Source organism: Ascaphus truei, chromosome 4 (genome assembly GCF_040206685.1).
Source record: "Ascaphus truei isolate aAscTru1 chromosome 4, aAscTru1.hap1, whole genome shotgun sequence".
In the NCBI taxonomy this organism is placed as follows: Eukaryota; Metazoa; Chordata; class Amphibia; order Anura; family Ascaphidae; genus Ascaphus; species Ascaphus truei.
Genome location: NC_134486.1, coordinates 400259787 through 400282001, shown reverse-complemented (window position 1 = coordinate 400282001; position 22215 = coordinate 400259787). Strand labels below are relative to the sequence as shown.

Here is a 22215-nt window from a genome sequence, read left to right as displayed (position 1 = left end):
GTGTAAGTGTGGCATGTCCGTGTGCACAATTCTTTCCTACATCTGGCATGGGGTGCTGTGTCTTGTACATCACTTTACTTCTGCAAACCCGTTATCGCTGCCCTCATCGACAAGCGAAGGTTTCATTAGAACAGCAAGAGTCAAACATACCAGTTCCCAGCACCCTCAAGTAAGGAGATCTAGACCAGGGGTGCGCAAACTGGGGGGCGTGAGATAGTTTTTGGGCGGCGCGGTGGTTACAGAGCCCCTGCGCTGTTCCCCAAAGAATTTAAATTTAAATGGGTGTGCGCGCGGACTGCTGAGAGCGCGCGCGGACTGCTGAGAGCGCGCGCGGACTGCTGAGAGCGCCCGCGGACTGCTGAGAGTGCGCGTGGACTGCTGAGAGCGTGAGAACTTGCAGAGATCTGCTTCACCGCAGTTGCGAGCAAACTTTCTAGAAGTTCACAAACCCCGCACAGACTTTGCTAGAACTTTTGGCACCAAAAGTCCTAGCGAAACCTCCAGAATTGTTCGATATTCGCTCACTTGCTTTTTTAAAGCGGCGAAATGGCATGCCTGCGACTTATTAACCTTTCACTTTTTTTGTTGTTGTTTTGATAGTGGGAAAGTGATCTAAATAAAGGGCACACACGTCGCCCGCGGACTTTGTAGCTTGCTGCAAACTTTTGGATTGAAGCAATATTTTTTGGGAAAGTGGCCCAGTTTGCTTAGACGTGCAGAAGATTCACACATACTCAGTACTTATTTCAAAGATGAGAGAAATTGCCATGCAAAGAAAAGCTTGACAGTAAAAATACCTGTTAAACCTACAAGTAAATGAGGCACCACAACAGTGCACTGAAACAATGCAGACATAAAACCGTAATAACAATAGCTATGCTTTGATATCGTTTGTTTATCCAAGGAGAAATACTATTATTAGTCGGTAGCCTTTTTATTTACCTTGGATGAGTGAGAAGCTAAATCAGCCTTGTCAGGATTGGAACCTGTGAATATTAAGTACAGTTGTTACATGTGCCATAGACAACAGAGCCATTTCCCTGGCACGGAAACGATCATACTTGTGTTACCAGCGAACTGATCAAAACGTATGTCATGATATCTTACATTTGTCAACAATGGCATAGGACAGGGGTGGGCAACTCCAGTCAGCAGCGGGTCAGGTTTTCTTCATATCCCTGCTTCAGCACAGGTGGGTCAATCAGTGGCTCAGTCTTTGACTGAGCCACTGATTGAGCCACCTGTGCTGAAGCAGGCATGTCCTACAAACCTGACTCGCTGGTGGCCCTTGAGGACTGGAGTTGCCCATCCCTGGCATAGGGTCTAAAGGGCACATGACCAAGATAATGTCACAAGAACCAGATCGGCAAAGGTGACCCGTCAGGAAAAGGGAAGCCTTAAAAACCAGGCTATGGTCAGGGCTCAAATATTTCAACGCCGTTGGAAACCATCCCAGAAATGAACGGCTTAAAGTTCCAGAAATGTTCAAACAAGCCTAAGATGCAAAGTGCCTCCTCGGCCATGTACAGATTAGGGACGCCCCGTGCGGTAATTGTAGCAGAGACGGCCAGCCTGCTCAAAGAGTACTGTCAGGCAGTTACAGTAATAACATCACCTTTGTCTCACATAGCGCTTTTATACCAATGGGACACAAAGCGCTTCATAATTACAGTAGTGTGCGTGGTATGCAGGGATTGTTACAGGCAGTCGCTGCCCCGCAGAGCTTACAATCTGTGTTTTTGGTGCCTGAGGCGCAGGGAGATTAAGTGACTTGCCCAAGGAGCTGACACTGGGATCGGAACCTGGTTCCAACTCGGTGTCGTTGTTATCATCAGAGTCCGAGCATTTACTCACTGAGCCGCTCCTTCATTGCCCAGTAAGATGCTTAAAGTCCAGGGAGACCCAATACACCTTATAAAGCAGCAGCAGCACAGCACAGGTACAGCGAGGCATTTAATAATGGGCTACAATCGGACTCGCTCTGTACTCCGCCGGGTTGTCTTTGCTCTTCTGGTTTTTTTATATAGCCGACTGCTGCAGTACAGATGTGTGTCGAGCTGCATCAACAGGATTACTTACTTTACTTTTACGGGTCATATATACTTTTTAGCCGAGCAACATGGAAATTTCCGTGGAAGTCTCTGCCCGGGGGATTCCCAGGTCCTGTAACACTCCTCTTCTGAAGAGGACTCCAGCTACATATACAGTATCCTGCGACAGTGCGCTGAGACCTCGTTTACTCGTTCGGCTGAACTTTACAGCCCTTCAACTTGATTTTCTTACAGTTTGTTTGTACATTATGCCTGTCAAATGATCTAATATGCATGTAATAGACATTAGTCCCTGCAAGAGAAATAGCAACTGCTCCTAAGGCTTTGCACACCTGCACAAACAGAATGATAGAGGCAGAGATGCAGTACCTATGGGATGCCACATCAGCTAACAGGACAGGCAGGCTCGCTGTATAAAGCCTATACAGAGGTTGCTTTTCGCTTGAAATAGTTTTTGGGGTTTTCCAATCAAATATTGGAGAAGTTCAACAAAGTCCCGAAACCTTTTATGACGGTGAAGTGAATCCTAAAAAATGAGTGAGATGTCTCTATTGATGAAATAAAACACGTCTGGCTGCCATTTTGAAAAGCGGAAATAACGTGGCACATTTTTGCGACTGGACCGCTCTCCGGCTCTCCTGATAATGTCATACGCCAATGTAGAAGTTGATCAGTGACCGGCTGGCACCATTTTCCTGTCTGTCCTGATGACCTCAGCGCCAGAAACACGGCATTTTAGTTACAGATGTAGCGGGCCTCACATTCCCCCAGAAACCCTGGCATACCTCTGCGTGTCAGCGTTTCCATAGGATTAACGGGTACTGATGCCTTAGAACAGGGTTTCCCAAACTTTTTTTTTCCGTGACCCGGTTATTTTTGAACTTCTCCTTCGTGACCCACTAAAAATTTTATCGCCTATACTGGCCTATAGGGCCTGCACAGACACACACACAGCCACTGATACACACACACACACACAGCCACTGATACACACACAGACACACACACAGCCGCTGATACACACACACTCGCTCTCCCCTATACGCACACAGACACAAACAGTGAATTACAGGCAACGACGGATGTGAGTGACTGGAGAGGGGGCCAGGGACACTTGGGTGGGAGGGGGGGGCCAGGGGCACTTGGGTGGGAGGGGGGGGGCCAGGGACACTTGGGTGGGAGGGAGGGGGCCAGGGACACTTGGGTGGGAGGGAGGGGGCCAGGGACAATTGGGTGGGAGGCAGTGACTGGGTGGGGTGACTTACCTTGCCGCCGGACGCTTTCCCCTGCTACCCCCGATATCCCCTGCTGCCCGGGACGGGAGGTGGGCTTGGGGGCACGGGAGGTGGGCTCGGGAGGGGGTGCCACGGGAGGTGAGCTCGGGAAGGGGTGCCACGGGAGGTGAGCTCGGGAAGCTGGCCGCGGGGGGAAGCGGGCCGCAGTAGGAGCTTGTACTTCCCCCTCCGTCCCACGTAACTTGCGGGCCGCAGAAGAGCTGGTACTTCCTCCTCCGTCCCACGTTGGGAGCGGGGGGGGGGAGGAAGGGAGCGGGCCTTGCGCAAGCGTGCGGGATCGCGGGGGGAATCGCCGCCATTTTTTTTAACTTGAGCGGGGGGGGGGGGGGGGGGGGGGACAGGACACACCGCGCGGCCAGCCTCGCAGCGACCCGGGAATTTTGGTGCCGTGGCCCGGTGCCGGGTCGCGACCCACCATTTGGGAAACGCTGCCTTAGAATACTGCAGTATATATCCCGGGTATATTTTTTTTTTAAAAATGGCTGCATCTGCATACTGTACACCACTTTCAGTGTGCAAGCAATAAAGGATTAGGGGGGGGGGGGGTAGGGCTTGACCTTGGCAGCAGCACACGCGGACACGAAAGGGAAGCTGTGAACACCTTTATGTACACAACATGCAGGTTGTACTATAATTTTTTTTACAATGGCTGTAATCTCTCTATCCTCACTCGGAGCATTAAACACTAACCGCTGGCACTGCTTAATACGTCAGAAATAAGAACCTTAATGGGGAAAATAAGTAGCGAGGAATGTTTGGAAGAATTTTTGCCTGCAAGTTTTGTCCTGTTTTAGTGAGGTGGGGGGGGGGGGGGGGCAATCTTGGTAACGCTCCAGATGCAGCGTGGACCTGCAGGGCGGCGCAGGCTTCTTCTGCTTGTGTTTTTCATGGGGCTCCACTCAAGCAAAGTGTTTGCCAACTGTATGTCTGGAAGCGAGCCTGCGGGCCCGTCCCCCGTGGCAGCGGAGCTGTCAGCTTCCAAGGACTTTAATGAGTGAGGCTAACGTATGTAGGGTTTTTAATGACGAGCCTTTGAAGGCTGTAAGACTACTGATGATAAGTGTGAGTGAGGCTCGCTCCTTATTGTCAGACTTCCTCCACGTGGGGGGAGATTTCACAAGGCTATGTATGTGCCATTGGCCCAGCTGCTGCTAGACGGGCCGGGGGCGCGTTAAGGCCGGGGCTGCTCAAGCCCCCCCAACACGGCAGGTTTTGAGGCTATCCCAGCATCAGCACAGGTGGCTCAATCAGAGTCAAAGACTGATCCTTTGATTGAGCCACCTGTGCAGAAGCAGGGACTGATTGAGCCACCTGTGCTGAAGCAGGGGCTGATTGAGCTACCTGTGCTGAAGCAGGGACTGATTGAGCCATCTGTGCTGAATCAGTGACTGATTGAGCCACCTGTGCAGAGCAGGGGCCGATTGAGCCACCTGTGCTGAAGCAGGAATATCCTGAAAACCTGACCTGTTGGTGTGGCTTGAGGACTGGAGTTGAGCCGTCAAGTGTTGGAGAAGCAAACCCACTTGATATGAAATTTAAGGCACTTTAAGGTACTTCAACTACTTCATGTATTTTTTTTTTTTTAATTCCCCCAAACTTCACTTGCGCCAGTGGGTCGCCAGACAAACTGTTTGCGAATGCTGGGCCGCCATTTAAAAAACCAGAAGCCACTGTTAAACCCTAAAAAAAAAGTTTTTCATTAAACAACCTTTGACTTTGTTGTAGAGCTAAGCAAAGTGTTTTGTGCTACAGAGGAAAAATAGGCAACTTCTAAGGATGCGCGCGTGCGTGTGTGTGTGTGTGTGTGTGTGTGTGTGTGTGTGTGCGTGCGTGCGTGTGTGTGACCCCTCCATTTTAGTCCTCAGACTTATGACTGTTGCTGAGGTGGGGCCTGAGTTTCTATCGATAAGTTAATGGGCCACACGTGGCCTCTGGTCGGGCGGCGGGAGAAAATGCAGACGGTATGCGGATGGTACAACGGGCTGGCTATATTGGCTCTTGTGAAGGTGCCGGCACGCCGTGGGAGCTCGCTGTGTATGAACTGTTGCAGGCCTGTACCTCGGAAAGGGTGCTTCGGTACCACTGTGCTTTGTAGCCGTTGAGGGTCCCCTCTGACGGCGCTTGACCTCTCAATCGCGTCCTCACTGTAACCCCCCCCAATCTCCTGCTGCCACATGCACACGCGCACCCTCTAAAATCTTCGACTGAACCTGTTAGCACTCAGGTCCGCGCAGCTCTGACTCAACATGACCGTCCCCCCTCTTTACAGACTCCTCTCCCTCATAGTCCCTCCTCTCCCATAACAGCCGTTATTATTGGCTGCTTTCATGTCCATCACAGTCACAAGTCCGGAGCACATTGGAGAGGAACCTGCCATGGGGCAGTGTGTGTGTGTGTGACCTCATCACGCAGGGGGTTACACATGTAAAGCACATAGAAGGGTTCGCTATCCGCTATACAAGACATTGAGATAGATAGGTGTACCTACAGCCTTCCTTTGTATTAGTGTGAGAACTATATCAAATACCCCCAGCAGACAGATTCCATGTCTACTACAGAATAGAAACACTGTTGTTTTTGAGGAACATAAACAAAGGTCATAGGGGATAGAGAAGCCTGTTTCTCCCCTTCCCCTTTAATTGTCGGTCATTGCCACTAGTGCCGGGACATCAGAGATGAATATTTCTGGAAGGGGGGCAAGGGAGGGGGGGGGGGGGCTCTTTACCTTTTTCAGAAGATTTGGTAGTTTAGTGTTGAAAATAAGAAGTTGCCGGAATACCACCATTCTTTCGATCTGTCTTCCCCCCACCTCTTTCTCGGTTTCTTTATGCCAGGGGTTGGGAACGCCAGTCCTCTAGGGCATCGGCAGGTCAGGTTTGTTTTCAGACTATCCCTGCTTCAGCACAAGTGGCTCAGTCGATAAAATGCCCTTGTTATTCTTTAACATGTCCTCTTCTGCTCCACTGACCATCTTCGTCCTCCCTGAGATCATCGTAGGACATTATGTTAGACTGACAGTTACGTTGCCCGAGTCGCACTTCCCACCTGGCCACTGTCTTCGGAAAGGAACTGCCCAAAAAGAGGTGCTGGTAAAGCTTAGGAGCCTCAGGGAGACAGCCATGCTGGAGTTCAGCACCCCTGGCACCGTCACACATGACTGATAGGTACTGATGGCTACTATGGGTGGCATTGATCTGTGGTTCTTCATCTTTCAGACTATAATGGCTTACGCACCAGTCAGTCCCCGTTTGGATTCTGCGAGCGGTTGGAGCAGGCGCAGCTGGAACTGAACCGTTTCCCCGCGCCACACGACACCAGTCCACGTTCCAGACTCACGCCAGAGCAGGGCCAGGGACCGGTGTCACGGACTGCCACGTTCCAGATCGATACAGGTATGTCATGCAGATTCTATTAATAAGTCATTACTATTATTATTACAATGGCACCGGCAATGTACACAGCACTGTAGATTAAGTTTTGCAGGCACAATGAGTCACTTCCCTGCCCAGCTTACAATCTAGGTACCTGAGGCACAGAGAGGTCGCAAGGAGAGAGGACACCAGTGTGAGCAGACAGGCCCGCTACCCGCTTGTATGGGTCCCGCAACACAAATGTAACCCAGGGCCACAAGTTAATGAGGGGGGGGGGGCTGCTCAATGAGGTTATTGGGTACCGCTCAGCCACCAGGCCAGAGAAGGTTGTCTGGCAGCTCCCCCATACCCCGATGGCGGCCCTGTGTGCAGATAGCAATGAGCAGATATATGCAGTGATGTGATAATACACGCATTGCTCTGCAGATCACACAGACATGTTATTCTGCAGATCACACAGACATGTTATTCTGCTGATCATACAAACACGTTATTTTGCAGATCATACAGGCACGTTATTCTGCAGATCATACAGACACGTTGCTCTGCAGATCACACAGACACACACTGCTCTGCAGATCACACAGACACACACTGCTCTGCAGATCACACAGACACACACTGCTCTGCACATCACACATACACACACACTGCTCTGCACATCACACATACACACACTGCTCTGCACATCACACATACACACACACTGCTCTGCACATCACACATACACACACACTGCTCTGCACATCACACATACACACACACTGCTCTGCACATCACACATACACACTGCTCTGCACATCACACACACATTGCTCTGCAGATCACACATACACACACTGCTCTGCACATCACACATACACACACACTGCTCTGCACATCACACACACACACACACTGCTCTGCACATCACACACACACATTGCTCTGCACATCACACACACACATTGCTCTGCAGATCACACATACACACACTGCTCTGCAGTATTCTTCATATCCAGCAGCAGTGACCAGGTTGGTTGTTTTATTCCTCCCCCTCGCACTATAAAAGTCTAACATTTGCTACCCAGCGAGCGCCACATTAGCGCAGGTGATTATAATGTTGCCATTACTGAGCATTGTTCTGGGGACACACTCTGCCCAGAGGTCCAGCAGCTTTGTAGCCCGGTATCCCACGGGAAAAAGTACTTTTATAAATCACTAGGGGTACAGGAGGGAAAAATGGGCACAATACACCTAATTTCACCTAATTACACCTAATTTTAAACAAATCATTATACTTCCACCCTATTACAAGTTCCCTTGCTCTGCTGTATGTCAGCAAAGAAGGTCTACGGTGGCTTATTAGTTCAAACATCTCCCTAACAGAAGCTTGAGGGTATGATGTAGTCTGCACTCCAAACAACTGCCCTGTGCTAACCCCAGCACTGCACTATATCGCTGGGACAAAGGGGTAACATCTGCTCCGTACCTTCATGCATGGGGCGGGGGTGGCCTACTCCAGTCCTCAATGGCCAGTGGAGCAGAAGAGGACATGTCAAAGAAAAACAAGGGACATAAATCAGTGGCGGCCAACTCCAGTCCTTGAGGGCCACCGACAGGTCAGGTTTTCAGGATATCCCTGCTTCAGCACAGGTAGCTCAATCAGTGGCTCAGTCAAAGGCTGCTGAAGCAGGGATATCCTAAAAACCTGACCTGTCGGTGGCCCTCGAGGACCGGAGCTGACCACTCCTGGCATATGGTAGCCAGATTTTAAGCAGTAGACACCGGGACACATTAAAACATTATTTATAAAGCCAGTAACATCCCTTAACAACAAATATTATAATGGTGTTTATCTCCCAGCGTTCCCATTTATGCTGCATTATTTATTTTGGTTTCCGACCGTGGCACAATGTCGGTTTGGTTTACGGTAATAAAGAGTTTAATTAGAGTAAACCAATGCATGTAAAATGTTTAATTACTCTTCGATCTGATCGATCACATAAAAACAGGCAGTGTCTAGTTTTATTGTTTTAAGTGAGCAGGGAACAGCTAAAAACCGGGACAGCGGGATGTTTACTGGAAAACCAGGATGTGCTGAATGGTCACCCTAACACTGCAGTGCATTGATGGGAGCAGGACGGGAGAACCGCTGCAGAGCACGTTCTAATAAATCCGTGATTAGCGCTGGCAGCTAATTGTGTCAGTCAGATGTGTGTAAATACATTGCTGTCTCATTATGCCGTTTCTATGTAATGTGCCGGTTAAGAGCCCAAACACAGAGGCAGCCGCATGGGGCCTGTAACCTGTCGTCTCCGAACCGTTTTTATTAGCCGTGTTTGCATATCAAGAGCCTAACGGAAATACAAAATGTGACTTAGGTACATATGTGTTTGTTAACATCCGCCCCTTCCCCATGGCCTGTGAAATCTGGCCCAGTGGGTTGGAGGGGGAGGTGGGGGTAGAGTCAGGCCTGTGAAATCTGGCCCAGTGGGTTGGAGGGGGAGGTGGGGGGAGGGGGAGAGTCAGGCCTGTGAAATCTGGCCCAGTGGGTTGGAGGGAGGGGGTGGGGGAAGAGAGTCAGGCCTGTGAAATCTGGCCCAGTGGGCTGGAGGGGGAGGTGGGGGGAGAGTCAGGCCTGTGAAATCTGGCCCAGTGGGTTGGAGGGAGGGGGTGGGGGAAGAGAGTCAGGCCTGTGAAATCTGGCCCAGTGGGTTGGAGGGAGGGGGTGGGGGAAGAGAGTCAGGCCTGTGAAATCTGGCCCAGTGGGTTGGAGGGAGGGGGGTGGGGGGAGAGTCAGGCCTGTGAAATCTGGCCCAGTGGGTTGGAGGGGGAGGTGGGGGGAGGGGCGAGAGTCAGGCCTGTGAAATCTGGCCCAGTGGGTTGGAGGGGGAGGTGGGGGGGTGTCAGGCCTGTGAAATCTGGCCCAGTGGGTTGGAGGGGGACGTGGGGGGGGTGTCAGGCCTGTGAAATCTGGCGCAGTGGGTTGGAGGGGGAGGTGGGGGAGGGAGAGTTAGGCCTGTGAAATGTGGCCCTGTGAATGGGGGGGGGAGGGGGGGAAGTCAGGTCTCAATCTCTAGAAGTACATTAGGATTTGTTTGTGTCCAGTTGTAATCACCCACAGGAACGTCTCAGTGGTATGTGAAATAAATTGACCAGGAGCGTCCTGGTTTGGGGCAGAATTGGAGCGCTGGAGACATTTGTAGTGGGTGCGAATTAGCGTTATTCGTGCGCACAGGAAACCCTGGTACAGCATTCGGACTGCACCTAACCACTTATGGAAGCATACCAAGGTTTACTTAACCCTTTCTCTGACAGAGCGCCCGCAACTCTAACAGCAAAGGGTTTGCGAGGGTTGTTCTCTCCCCCTCCACCCCCATACCCCCCCACCACCATACCCCCCCCCACCATACCCATCCCCCCCCAACTGATCTGGAAAGTGAGCTTAGAGTGGAACCTACTTATTTTCCTAGCTGCTTTATTTATTTTCATTTGGTTTTTACGTCTAAAGGCCCAAAGCCTGCAGTAGAGTGTTCACACTGCAACCTCGGCTCTTTATTCTAACTGGCTTCACACTAGCAGACCGCGCCGAGCTGTCTTCCAAGCAGACGTCACTGATACTTATCAGAGAGGCGGCCTTACCCCGAGATTTCCCTGGTGAGGCTCTTTGATGTCCAGTGAGGTCACAAAGGGGGAGGGGCCTAGCAGGCATGTTAACTTTCATTTCAGACCCCATTTCTTTTTTAAAGGAATCAAAAACACAATTTAAAATTTAATCAGCGGGAGGGGGGAGGGGGGTGAAATCGGAGATGCCCAACCGCACAGTATGGGATTCTGGGAAATTACATGCAAATGAGCCCACAGTCTCCTCTTTTACTTCATGTCCATTGTAACATTGACCCTTATACGCTTATACCTGCCGTATTACACAGCTTTTCAGCACAGCCTGGGTTACAGAAGTGCAGATCCAGTAACCCTACTCAAAGACAGCTCTTTCACCTTTTGGATCTTATCCATGTGAGTTTGGTTATACTGGCTTTGCAGTGTGATGGTGGTACATGGGTACAACCAGACATTAAAAAAGTGTTGGTGGGTAAAAAGATTTTAAAAGAAGCAAACCTTTAGAAAGTGCCTCTCCTCCCTATTTTTAGATTAAATATGTATCAAATGTTTCTTTCTGCATCCTAAGTTTAAGGACTCCGGTGGCTGCCATGTCTCATTGTGGGCCACTAAAAGGTGCCACGTCCACGTCGCGGGCACGACTTCTCTATTTTTTGGGTGACTGCTTGCAGTAAATATCTGGGTAATCGGGGAGCTCCAAATAACCTCGTTCGGATTTGGGGAACCCTCCAGTTGAGGATATTAAAAGATAGGGGAGGTTGAAACGGGGTTCCCTGCTTTCAAAATTGAGGAGTCATTGCAACTGGCCCCTGAAGTGGGAGACCCGTTGGACATTCACGGCCGGCTTTGCGAGTCAAATCGCACAGTTATCTGTAGGTCTAGCCGCAGAACATGTATACACACAGCAAACACAAACATGGAATAACAGTTGTTTTAGCTTGCATCTGCAGCATACTGTATGTAAGAGGCATGTTCATAGCGTGTCTTATGTGTCATGTGTAGGTCCCCAGTCAGAATTACACCAAGTCAGGCTTATGGACAGTAATGAAAAGGAAAGGTGTAGGGCCCCAGAATTTGATTATAACCAACTATAATTGTCTAACTCCTCCCTAACTAATGCTTTCCCCCAAATCACCACAAGGGTAAAGGAAAATAGCTTTGTTTATTGATACTACCCACCACATAAAAAAAAATAAAAAAAAAATGTTATGCCTCTGTTTTCTATTGCTTAGGTCTACCGGAGCTGGACCTTGGGATGACAGATCCCCAGTTTGGACAGTCGGGGGTTGGTGATCAGATGCCCTGGTCTGACGGCATGAACTCTATGAACCGCATGGTCCCAAATAAACAAGAGGAGTGAGTACTGTGGTTCATTTGCAGCCGTTACCGTCTATCACTTGTGCGTTCTGCTTGAGCATTAAATGTAACATTAAGTGGGGGGTCTTGGTTGGTGCACAACAGAAATTATGGATGTGGGGGGGGGGGGGGGGAAGGTTTTACTCTTAAGAGCATCGTTGGAAAATGTAAATATCCTTGTTACGAAAAAAGATAAGAGCCGGGTGGAATTTAGACTTACAAGCACCTAGGAGATATCATTGAAAAGGACATCACAAAAAGACATTTAGTACTGTATGTCATTAGGAAGAAGACAGAGAAAATGCAGAACAAGGGGTTGATGGGGGATCGACTTATAGGGAGCAAGGAGTATTTTTCCTCTGATGTAGATGGAAGTGGCAGGACCCCCAGCAGTGGTAGCACATGAAAATAAAGCATGGGATATGCAGAAGTCAAATCACAGATTAAAGGGGAAATCCCCCTCACGTATTCAGAAAAACAACATCTTGTCAACGGTTAAACAATGGCTTCTTCAAAGAAAAGAAATCCTGCTTAACGCAAACCTGATGGTCAGTTAATGGTTTTCTCCACCCCACGTCCCTTTGTTAGGGGGCCAAGAACTATAAGACACAGGAGACTACCGACAGTCAGATCCAAATGCTTGTTGCAAACACTATGTATGTATGTCTTTATTTATATAGCGTCATTAATGTACATAGCTCTTCACAGCAGTAAAACACGTGACAATCATATAGATAACAAATAACACAAATAACACATAAAGGGGAGAAGGGCTACAGACAAAAGTACAATTTAGGAAAAGGAGTCCCTGCTCCGAAGAGCTTACAATCTAATTGGTTGGTAGGAAGAACATACAGAGACTGTAGGAGGGTGTTCTGGTAAGTGCGTCTGCAGGGGGCCAAGGTTTATGTATGAGGTGTAAATTATCATGGAGCTACTCATATGCTTCCTTAGGCAGGTGTGTTTTGAGGAGGGTCTTACATGTGGGTAGAGAGGGTGCTAGTCGGGTACTGAGGGGAAGGGCATTCCAGAGGTGTGGGGCACTCAGCGAGAAGGGTTTAAGGCGGGAGAGGGTTTTAGATACAAAAGGGGTAGAGAAACGACATCCTTGAGCAGAACGCAAGAGTTTGGATGGTGCATAGAGAGAAATTAGGGCTGAGATGTAAGGAGGATCAGAAGAGGGTAAAGCTTTAAAGGTGAGGCGGAGAATTGAGTGTGTGATACGGGATTTGATAGGAAGGCAGGAGAGGGAATTCAGCAGACGAGACACGGAGACAAATTTCGGAAAGAGTAGAGTGATTCTGGCAGCAGCATTTAGGATAGATTGTAAGGGAGACAGGTGAGAGGAAGAAAGGCCGGACAGCAGGAGGTTGCAGTAGTCGAGACGGGAGAGGATGAGGGTCTGTGTCAGTTTTTGCAGTCGAGCAACAGAGGAAAGGGCGTATCCTGGTAATATTGCGGAGGAAAAAGCTACAGGTTTTAGATACGTTTTGAATGTGAGGGGAGAATGTGACAGAGGAGTCGGGTGTGACCCCAGGCAGCGTGCTTGTGCTACTGGGTGAATGATGGTACTTCCAACAGTAATGTGGAAGGAGGTAGTATGATCAGGTTTGGGAGGAAATACAATGGATCACAGGGAGTAACTAGAAGAAATGAAATCCGATCCAAGACTCCGCTAACCTGTTTACCGACCGTGAATGATCCGGAACTTCGACATCGGGTCCGGGCCGCCCATCCTATCGGCTCTGACTGCACCTTTCTAGTTTCAGTAAAGAAGCAAACCGGGCAGATCAGCCGAACTACAATGTATGTGGTCCTCGGGTTTACGTATGCTTGTTTCTCTGCCCCTGTTTGTATACGCTGAATAACATTCATAAGAATAATTACGTGAAACTTTAAAGTTCTTTGCTCAAATCATACCAAACAAAACGAATTCCAAGAAATGTGACCATAGTGGCCAACTCTGCCCCTACGTGGGAGACGCCTTCACTGTCTGGGGAACAATGTGTCCGTTTTCACTTTCCCCCCCAAAGAAAAATCTCTCATCCCAATGTAAGTCACTAGAAACTGACGGGTTCTCCTCCGTTTTCTGGATAAGTGTTTCCAGATGTTTGCTCTGCATCTATCAATGTATGTATAATGCAGTGTTTTTCAACATGGATTCATAGGGATCCTGATCTCAGCGCACTATTAGAGAGGGTTTGGGTTCCTCACAATGTATCTGATCTTAGACGCGCTATTAGAGAGGGTTGGGGTTCCTTACAATGTATCTGATCTCAGACGCGCTATTAGAGAGGGTTGGGGTTTCTTATAATGCATCTGATCTCAGACGCGCTATTAGAGAGGGTTGGGGTTCCTTACAATGCATCTGATCTCAGATGCGCTATTAGAGAGTGTTGGGGTTCCTTACAATGCATCTGATCTCAGACTCGCTATTAGAGAGGGTTGGGGTTCCTTACAATGCATCTGATCTCAGATGCGTTATTAGAGAGGGTTGGGGTTCCTTACAATGTATCTGATCTCAGACGCGCTATTAGAGAGTGTTGGGGTTCCTTACAATGCATCTGATCTCAGACTCGCTATTAGAGAGGGTTGGGGTTCCTTACAATGCATCTGATCTCAGATGCGTTATTAGAGAGGGTTGGGGTTCTGCAAAGTTTCACAATATAATTATAGGGTTCCTTAACGAAATAAGGTAAAAAAACACAGGTATAATGTGTGTATCTGATGTATGTATGCACAAGTGAAATGGATAGTTTATGCATGAATACTGTACATGAGTTCACAAGCCCTAATAAAACATTTTGTCCGTTATTGCTCTTACCGTGTGTCTTCCCCAGTGGGCCCTTAAACCCCAGCCCAACACTTAAACCTCATCGCAGGCAGCGAATGGGCCGAACCACTGCTTCCAGTACCAAGCAGCAGGTGAACACCGCACAGGACTGCTTAGCTTCTGTCTTGTATCCCCTGGAACTCCTCGGCTCGCTCCCCTCATTACTTGCATACTTGTAGGCCCGACCCACCACGTTGGAACAGCGTTACAATAACAAGTGTCTGTGCAGATACATTAGCAACTCTGCCGTTACGGAGCCTAAACATTGGGTGTTCTGGGGACGCACTGTACTAAACATCGGTCTGCTGCGTTATTTTTAGAACGGCTGTATGATTGTTTTTCGGGGCCTTAAAAGGCTTTTATAAGTGTAACAGGTTTTCCCCCACCCTCTGCGAGATTCCCCTATTAGTACACGGTGTTGTTGGGCTGCTCACCTGTTGGCTCACAGGGTGCTGAGTTTACGCCGGTGCTAATGGGGAAGACAGGACAGGCTTTTGGGGTCCTTTCTCACTTCTTCACTCGGTGCAGCGCCTCCGTTCCTCGCAGGCCCCAGTAGAACTGGGTGCAGTCCCCCCGCAGGAAAGCTCTTCGGCACTCCCCCTGAATAACTGCACACTCAGGCAGGAGTACATAATAAACAGGAACGGCTTTATTCTTCCACACAGAACACAGCATGCAACTGGATGGTCCCTGGACTCAACCCAGGAGGCTTGAGGCCCCAAGGGTCTATCCTCAGCTCTTCCCCTATTCCCTGGTGGAATAGGGGGCAGTTGTCCCACTCCCCTAAGCAGGGCCATCTTAACAACATTAGGGCCCCCTGGGCAAAGCAGTACATGGGGCCCTGCCTACACTGTCGCTCCCCCTCCTCATCCTCTCTCTCCCCCCTTGTCCTCTCACCCCCCTTGTCCTCTCACCCCCTCCCTTCATCCTCTCTCATCCCCCCCATCATCCTCTCACACACCCCCCTCCCTGTCATTATCAGTACAGTAGCTTTCAAATGTAGACTTCAAAATCCAGCTTTAAATTGCATATTGAATCATGCCATTGGATAAGTAACCTGCTCTGCCTTCTTGGGGATGATCTGTAAGTTAGAGTGCTGCAGAGATTGCAATGCTGCTGGGATGAGAGCTGAGTTATGGAGCCTTTCTGAGAATTTACAATGGTGATTATTTTTAATAGATCTTGAAAATGGGAAGACTGTTAGTATAGTCAAAGAAAAGTAAGGGTGAGTGAGCAATTAAACAAAGTTGCCAGTACTGTATATACTGTCTGTCACCACACACACATACTGAGACATATATACACACGCACACACACACACACACACACACACACATTCACACACTCACTCAAACACACACTCACTCAAACACACACTCACTCACTCAAACACACACTCACTCAAACACACACACTGAGGCACACACATATACAGGCAGGACACAGACAGAAAGACACACACACTGAGACATATACACACACACACTGAGACACACACATATACAGACAGGACACAGATAGACAGACACAGACTGAGACACACACACAGGCAGGACACTACGACACACAGGAAGGCAGGACACTGAAACACACACATACACTCACACACAGATACACACACTGAGACACACATATACAGACAGGACACAGATAGACAGACACACACATAGACAGGACACTGAAACACACACACAGGCAGGACACTGAGACACACAGGAAGGCAGGACACTGAAACACACACATACACTCACACACAGATACAGATACACACACACACACATATACAGACAGGACACAGACAGGCAGGCAGGACACAGATACACACACACACACAGACACACACACACACATTCAGGACACTGAGACACACACACAGCCTCACCTCTGTGCTGCATGCTTTCCTCCGCTCTTTTGCCCCACCCCCCAGGTTCCTGCCACTTCCCGATTGGCTGAATTACACAGCAGCAACCAATGAGAAGCTGCCCAGCCCCCTAGCAGCAGCAGCCCTGCTCTATCCCATGTCTGGGGGGGGGGGGGAGAAGGGAGAGAGCATTGGTGGGCACGCATGGGCCGGGCGCGTGGTGCCCCCCTTTGCTGTGGGGCCCCCTTTGCTGTTGGCCCCCCGTGCCCATACGTTAAGACAGCCCTGCCCCTAAGGGAGGGGAAGGAAGGTGGTCAGAGCCCTGACTCCACACATCCTACTCTCAGCACAGAACTCTGGAACTCATTAGAACTAAACTAAATGTAGCTGTGCAGCCCCTTTTGTACCCAGAGGGAGGGTCCAAGGTCTGAGCCCCTGATTGGGCAGTACACAGGCCTTAGCCCGCCCAACCCCTGTCACTCAAGGAAGCTGCTTACTGCAGGGGAAAACCCGGATTGACCCCAACGCTGCCTGCGCTGATAGCAGGGGTTTTGTCCGGCAGGGCAGATTAGTAGCCAAGAGGATACATGGCTACATAAGATTTTTTGGGGGAGAAGTTTAAGGCAGGCCAATGGGATTACTTGTTTTCTTCAGGGACCGTGTCCTACTAATCCTCACCGGGAGATCACCTGAATGCGCAGGCAAAACAGGATTGCAGCAAAGCTTGTAGAAACTTGGTCATTTTTTTAACGATCTTCGTCCTTTACATTAATCAGCTCTCTTTTGCTCGCATGCTGACACCTTGTGGCGGGTCCGACGTTCCATAATGGAAATAAATAGATATTACTCCGGAAGGATTGCGAATGTACTACACCCTGTTTTGTTTTTGCCGCGTTACAGAGATGTCTCCCAAAGACCGAAAACCAGCGACATTTAGGGGTTGGTGACTAAAAAGGAGCATTTCAATGAAAAAGAGGCCGACGCCAAATCAGTGATAAAATCTGTAAGAGGGGGACAGTTTGGTAAAATCACTTCATATGATCTGTGAACTTTCTCTGCATTTTTGGGCAAGTCACTCCCAGTGCTTCAGCCTCCAACATTTAGATTGTAAGTTCTTCAGTCAAGCCACTTGTGGAACTCCTACTTCACTTACATCACTACATATAATGTCACTGATGTGTCAGAGACGAATATGATCTGGGCTTGGCATGTACAGTAATATAATTATGCACTGGCAGCTCTGTGAACGGTTAATGGGCAGAAACTAAAAACCTAACACCCCTTTAAGACCTGGCACCTCTCCCGTCTTCATAGCTGTTGATTAGGGCACGTCGTTTGGAAAAGCATTAGGACGGCTGCCAGCTGATCGAGGCTCGCTGCTTTCACACGGGGCGCAGGTCTCTGTCAGCGCAGGGTATTGTGGGATAGCATGTGTGCACAGCTCCCGGCGGATCAGGAACAGGATCGTTTCATGTAGCAGAGGCGCAGAAAACCCCACGGAACAGCCCAGGAGCGTCGGGGGGGCAGCGCTGCTTGTATGAAGGGCACTTTTAATGCTCACAGTGGAAGAGTTAGGCTGCGCCCATACAGCCTTCACCCGTGCGGAGGCGTGTGCGTGACGTCACCCGCGTGAAGCGGGTGCGTTTTCAGGACATGGTAGACGCGCCGTGGGGGTGTGTGACATCACGGAGCTGGTTCGCCCTCATTGGGTGACCCGCTCACGTGACCTGCTCGTCCCGCCGAGAAATCAGTTTCAACTGATTCCTCGCGCGCCGCGCACCCCCTCCTGCTGTTGCTCGGTCTGTGGGCGCGATCAATGCCGTACGGCAATGTGATTGCGTGGATGTCTCCGCACGGTCTTCGGCAGCATGGACGCCGCCTTAGCACTCTCCATGCAGTGTGCGTAATCCTTGAGCCATCCTGGTATTTATTTAACATTAAGCTACGTCCATAGAGCAGCTCTGCATTTTTATTTCCAGCTAAGCTTTGGGTCCCCACATCTGGTACTCATCTATCACTAAAAGGAGAAACATTTCATGTCTTGGGGAAAAAACGCTTGTTACATGGATCTGCTAGCAAAGCCTCCTTGTGTTTTTCTAGTACATTGCAGTATTTTATTAGCCAAACTGATCCTGGGTGTAATTAGATTTTTTGGGTGAGCCCGATACCTTTATATTTGACACACACAGGAATTAAACGTAGATGTTTGTGTATGCGTTTCGGGAGGCCACTGGGTCATCTGTAACCCTCTCTAATTCTCTGCACGTGATTATTTCAATGTGGCTTAAAGTTTGGGCACAAATTCTTCTCTCTAATTATTTGTTGCTGCTTTAACCTCCCAGTAAAGAGGCGCAAAGCTTTGATATGTTGTTGGACCATTAATGAAGGGAACCTTCACCCACTCTCATGTACATCGTTCGTGTGGACCAGTCAACTCCTGTCCTCAAGGGCTATTTACAGGTAATGTTTTCAGGATATCCCTGCTTCAGCACAGGTGGCTCAATCAGTGGCTCAGTCTTTGTGCTGAAGCAGAGATATCCTGAAAACCTGAGCCCTTGAGGACTGGCGTTGGCCAGCCCTGGTCTAGAATATACCGTATTACCCCCGAATATAGTGCTATGCTTTTTTCCTAAAAAATGTCCTTCCGAAAACTGTCCTCGTATTATATGCGCAGCCTAACGCCTTTTTTTATTTCTCGTAGAACGCCGTCAAAACGTTAGGGTCGTATTATGTGCGAGGCCGTGCTATATATTCGGGCCAATACGGTATATCATATGGACGGCCACTTTTTCCCCATGTAGAATCACAATCTTCTTTGACGGCCAACGCTGCAGTCGGTCCTGGTATCCATAGTACGGCAGGCACACAGCTCGGGGAACTTGTAAAGGTGGAGGGAGGCGATGGCGGCGAGGGAGGGAGAACTTCCAGCTAGTGGTGGCAATATCCTGGGAAAATGTGGAGGCATAAGGGGAGTATCTGTGCAGCTTTGGGGCAGCAGAAGAAAGCGGGCGGTGGAGGCAAGGATTCATGCGCGAGCCAGCCCAGGAATTCGAGGGAAGGAACCGGGCAGCCGGGATATGTATAATGGAAGGGAGACGCTTGTACGTATATACTGGAATTAGTTATGAGGAAGGCCAGTTATTGATAGCGTTGTGCAGAGGTGCCAGCGATGGCGTCGCAAACGTTTGTAACATGTTCAGGTGCAGGTGGGAAAGATCAGCAAGCTTTTTTTTTTTGGTGTGGAATGAACCAGCCATATGGCCACATTTGGTGAATCATATGGTTGGTTACCTGTGGGGGAATGTCCTTCACATTTGGTGAATCATATGGTTGGTTACCTATGGGGGAATGTCCTTCACATTTGGTGAATCATATGGTTGGTTACCTATGGGGGAATGTCCTTCACATTTGGTGAATCATTTGGTTGGTTACCTGTGGGGGAATTTCCTTCACATTTGGTGAACTTGGTGAAGGTTTTACTGATCTGTATTGATAAAGGGAGAGAATCTGTAACACACACACATTGTTTCAGTGATATAAGCCAGGGGGGCTCAACTCCAGTCCTCAAGCCCCCCCAACAGGTCTGGTTTTAAGGATATCCCACTGAGCCTGTGATTGAGCCACCTGTGCTGAAGCAGGGACTTATAGAGCCACCTGTGCTGAAGCAGGGACTTATTGAGCCACCTGTGCTGAAGCTGGGACTGATTGAGCCACCAGTGCTGAAGCAGGGATATCCTGAAAACCTGACCTGTTAGGGGGACTTGAAGACCGAAGTTGAGCACCCCTAATATAAGCAACAAGCCAAGTGTAGCTTTGTTTGCCTGGCGGATGTTCAATGTAACGTACAACACCTTTAATTATAGACCCCCAGTATTGATCCCATGGGGATAGGTGAGTCATTTTGAAAATGCCTCGAGATATCTGGGCTTTTTGCTCTGTTTGCATCAAGACTCGTAGGGTTGCTAGGTGTCTGGTATTTAGTTGGTATTTGGTTACTCTGTCCGGTAAAAAATGAGAGATAATACCGGACATGTATATGTGCATCGGGGGGGACACAACATGTATGTGTCTGGTATTACCTCTCTGTACATGTATGTGTAGTCCGGTATTACCTCGCTGTACATGTATGTGTAGTCCTGTATTACCTCTCTGTACATGTATGTGTCCGGTATTACCTCTCTGTACATGTATGTGTATACCAGTATTACCTCTCTGTACATGTATGTGTATACCGGTATTACCTCTCTGTACATGTATGTGTATACCGGCATTACCTCTCTGTACATGTATGTGTATACCGGTATTACCTATCTGTACATGTATGTGTATGCTGGTATTACCTCTCTGTACATGTATGTGTATATCCGTATTACCTCTCTGTACATGTATGTGTATGCCGGTATTACCTCTCTGTACATGTATGTGTATGCCGGTATTACCTCTGTGTACATGTATGTGTATGCTGGTATTACCTCACTGTACATGTTTGTGTGCGGGGGGAGGGGGGACATGTATGTGTGCGGGTGGGGGACATGTATGTGTATGACGGTATTACCTCACTGTACATGTTTGTGTGCAGGGGGAGGGGGGACATATGTATGTGTGCGGGGGGAGGGGGGACATGTATGTGTGCGGGTGGGGGACATGTTTGTGTGCGGAGGGAGGGGGGACATGTATGTGTGCGGGGGGAGGGGGGACATGTATCTATATGTGCAGGTGGGGGACATGTATGTGTGCGGGGGGAGGGGGGACATGTATGTGTGCGGGTGGGGGGACATGTATGTCTGCGGGGGGAGGGGGGACATGTATGTGTGCGGGGGGAGGGGGGACATATGTATGTGTGCGGGGGGAGGGGGGACATGTATGTGTGCGGGTGGGGGACATGTTTGTGTGCGGAGGGAGGTGGGACATGTATGTGTGCGGGGGTAGGGGGGACATGTATGTGTGCGGGGGGAGGGGGGACATGTATCTATATGTGCAGGTGGGGGACATGTATGTGTGCGGGGGGAGGGGGGACATGTATGTGTGCGGGTGGGGGGACATGTATGTGTGCGGGGGGAGGGGGGACATGTATCTATATGTGCAGGTGGGGGACATGTATGTGTGCGGGGGGAGGGGGGACATGTATGTGTGCGGGTGGGGGACATGTATGTGTGCGGGTGGGGGACATGTATGTGTGCGGGTGGGGGACATGTATGTGTGCGGGTGGGGGACATGTATGTGTGCGGGTGGGGGACATGTATGTGTGCGGGTGGGGGACATGTATGTGTGCGGGTGGGGGGCATGTATGTGTGCGGGTGGGGGACATGTATGTGTGCGGGTGGGGTACATGTATGTGTGCGGGTGGGGTACATGTATGTGTGCGGGTGGGGGACATGTATGTGTGCGGGTGGGGGACATGTATGTGTGCGGGTGGGGGACATGTATGTGTATGACGGTATTATGTCCCCGGACTTAGAAACCAATCGTGGGATTTCCCAGAGCAGGGAGAGAGAAGGGCTGCTGCTGCTAGTGGGCGGGGCAGCTTCCTCCATCCTGATTGGCTGCATTACACAGCAGTAGCCAATCAGGAGGAGGTGGCAGGAGCCTGGGGTTGGGGCCAAAGAGTGGAGGAAAAGCATGCAGCAGAGAGAGGTGACGTGTGTCCTGTGTGTCCTGTGTGTCCTGTGTGTCCTGTGTGTCCTGTGTGTCCTGTGTGTATTTGTTCTGTTTTATTTGTACTTGTACTGTTTTGTGTGTGTGTTTTCTCTGGCTGTCCTGTGGGGGTGATAATGATGGGGGGGAGGGGAAGGGGTGAGAGGATGAAAGGAGGGGGGTGAGAGGATGAAGGGAGGGGGGTGAGAGG

The 22215-nt window shown here is 49.6% G+C and overlaps 1 protein-coding gene across 9 annotated transcripts in view; it reads left to right on the top strand.

Moving 5' to 3' along the window:
- NCOA1 (nuclear receptor coactivator 1) overlaps positions 1-22215 on the top strand; it is a 446052-nt gene that overhangs the window by 400455 nt on the left and 23382 nt on the right. For all 9 annotated transcript variants that reach the window (XM_075598641.1, XM_075598642.1, XM_075598643.1 and 6 more), the window contains 2 exons: positions 6562-6738; positions 11553-11676. In XM_075598641.1, coding sequence (XP_075454756.1) covers positions 6562-6738; positions 11553-11676 — 301 coding nt within the window. The remainder of the gene's footprint in view (positions 1-6561; positions 6739-11552; positions 11677-22215) is intronic.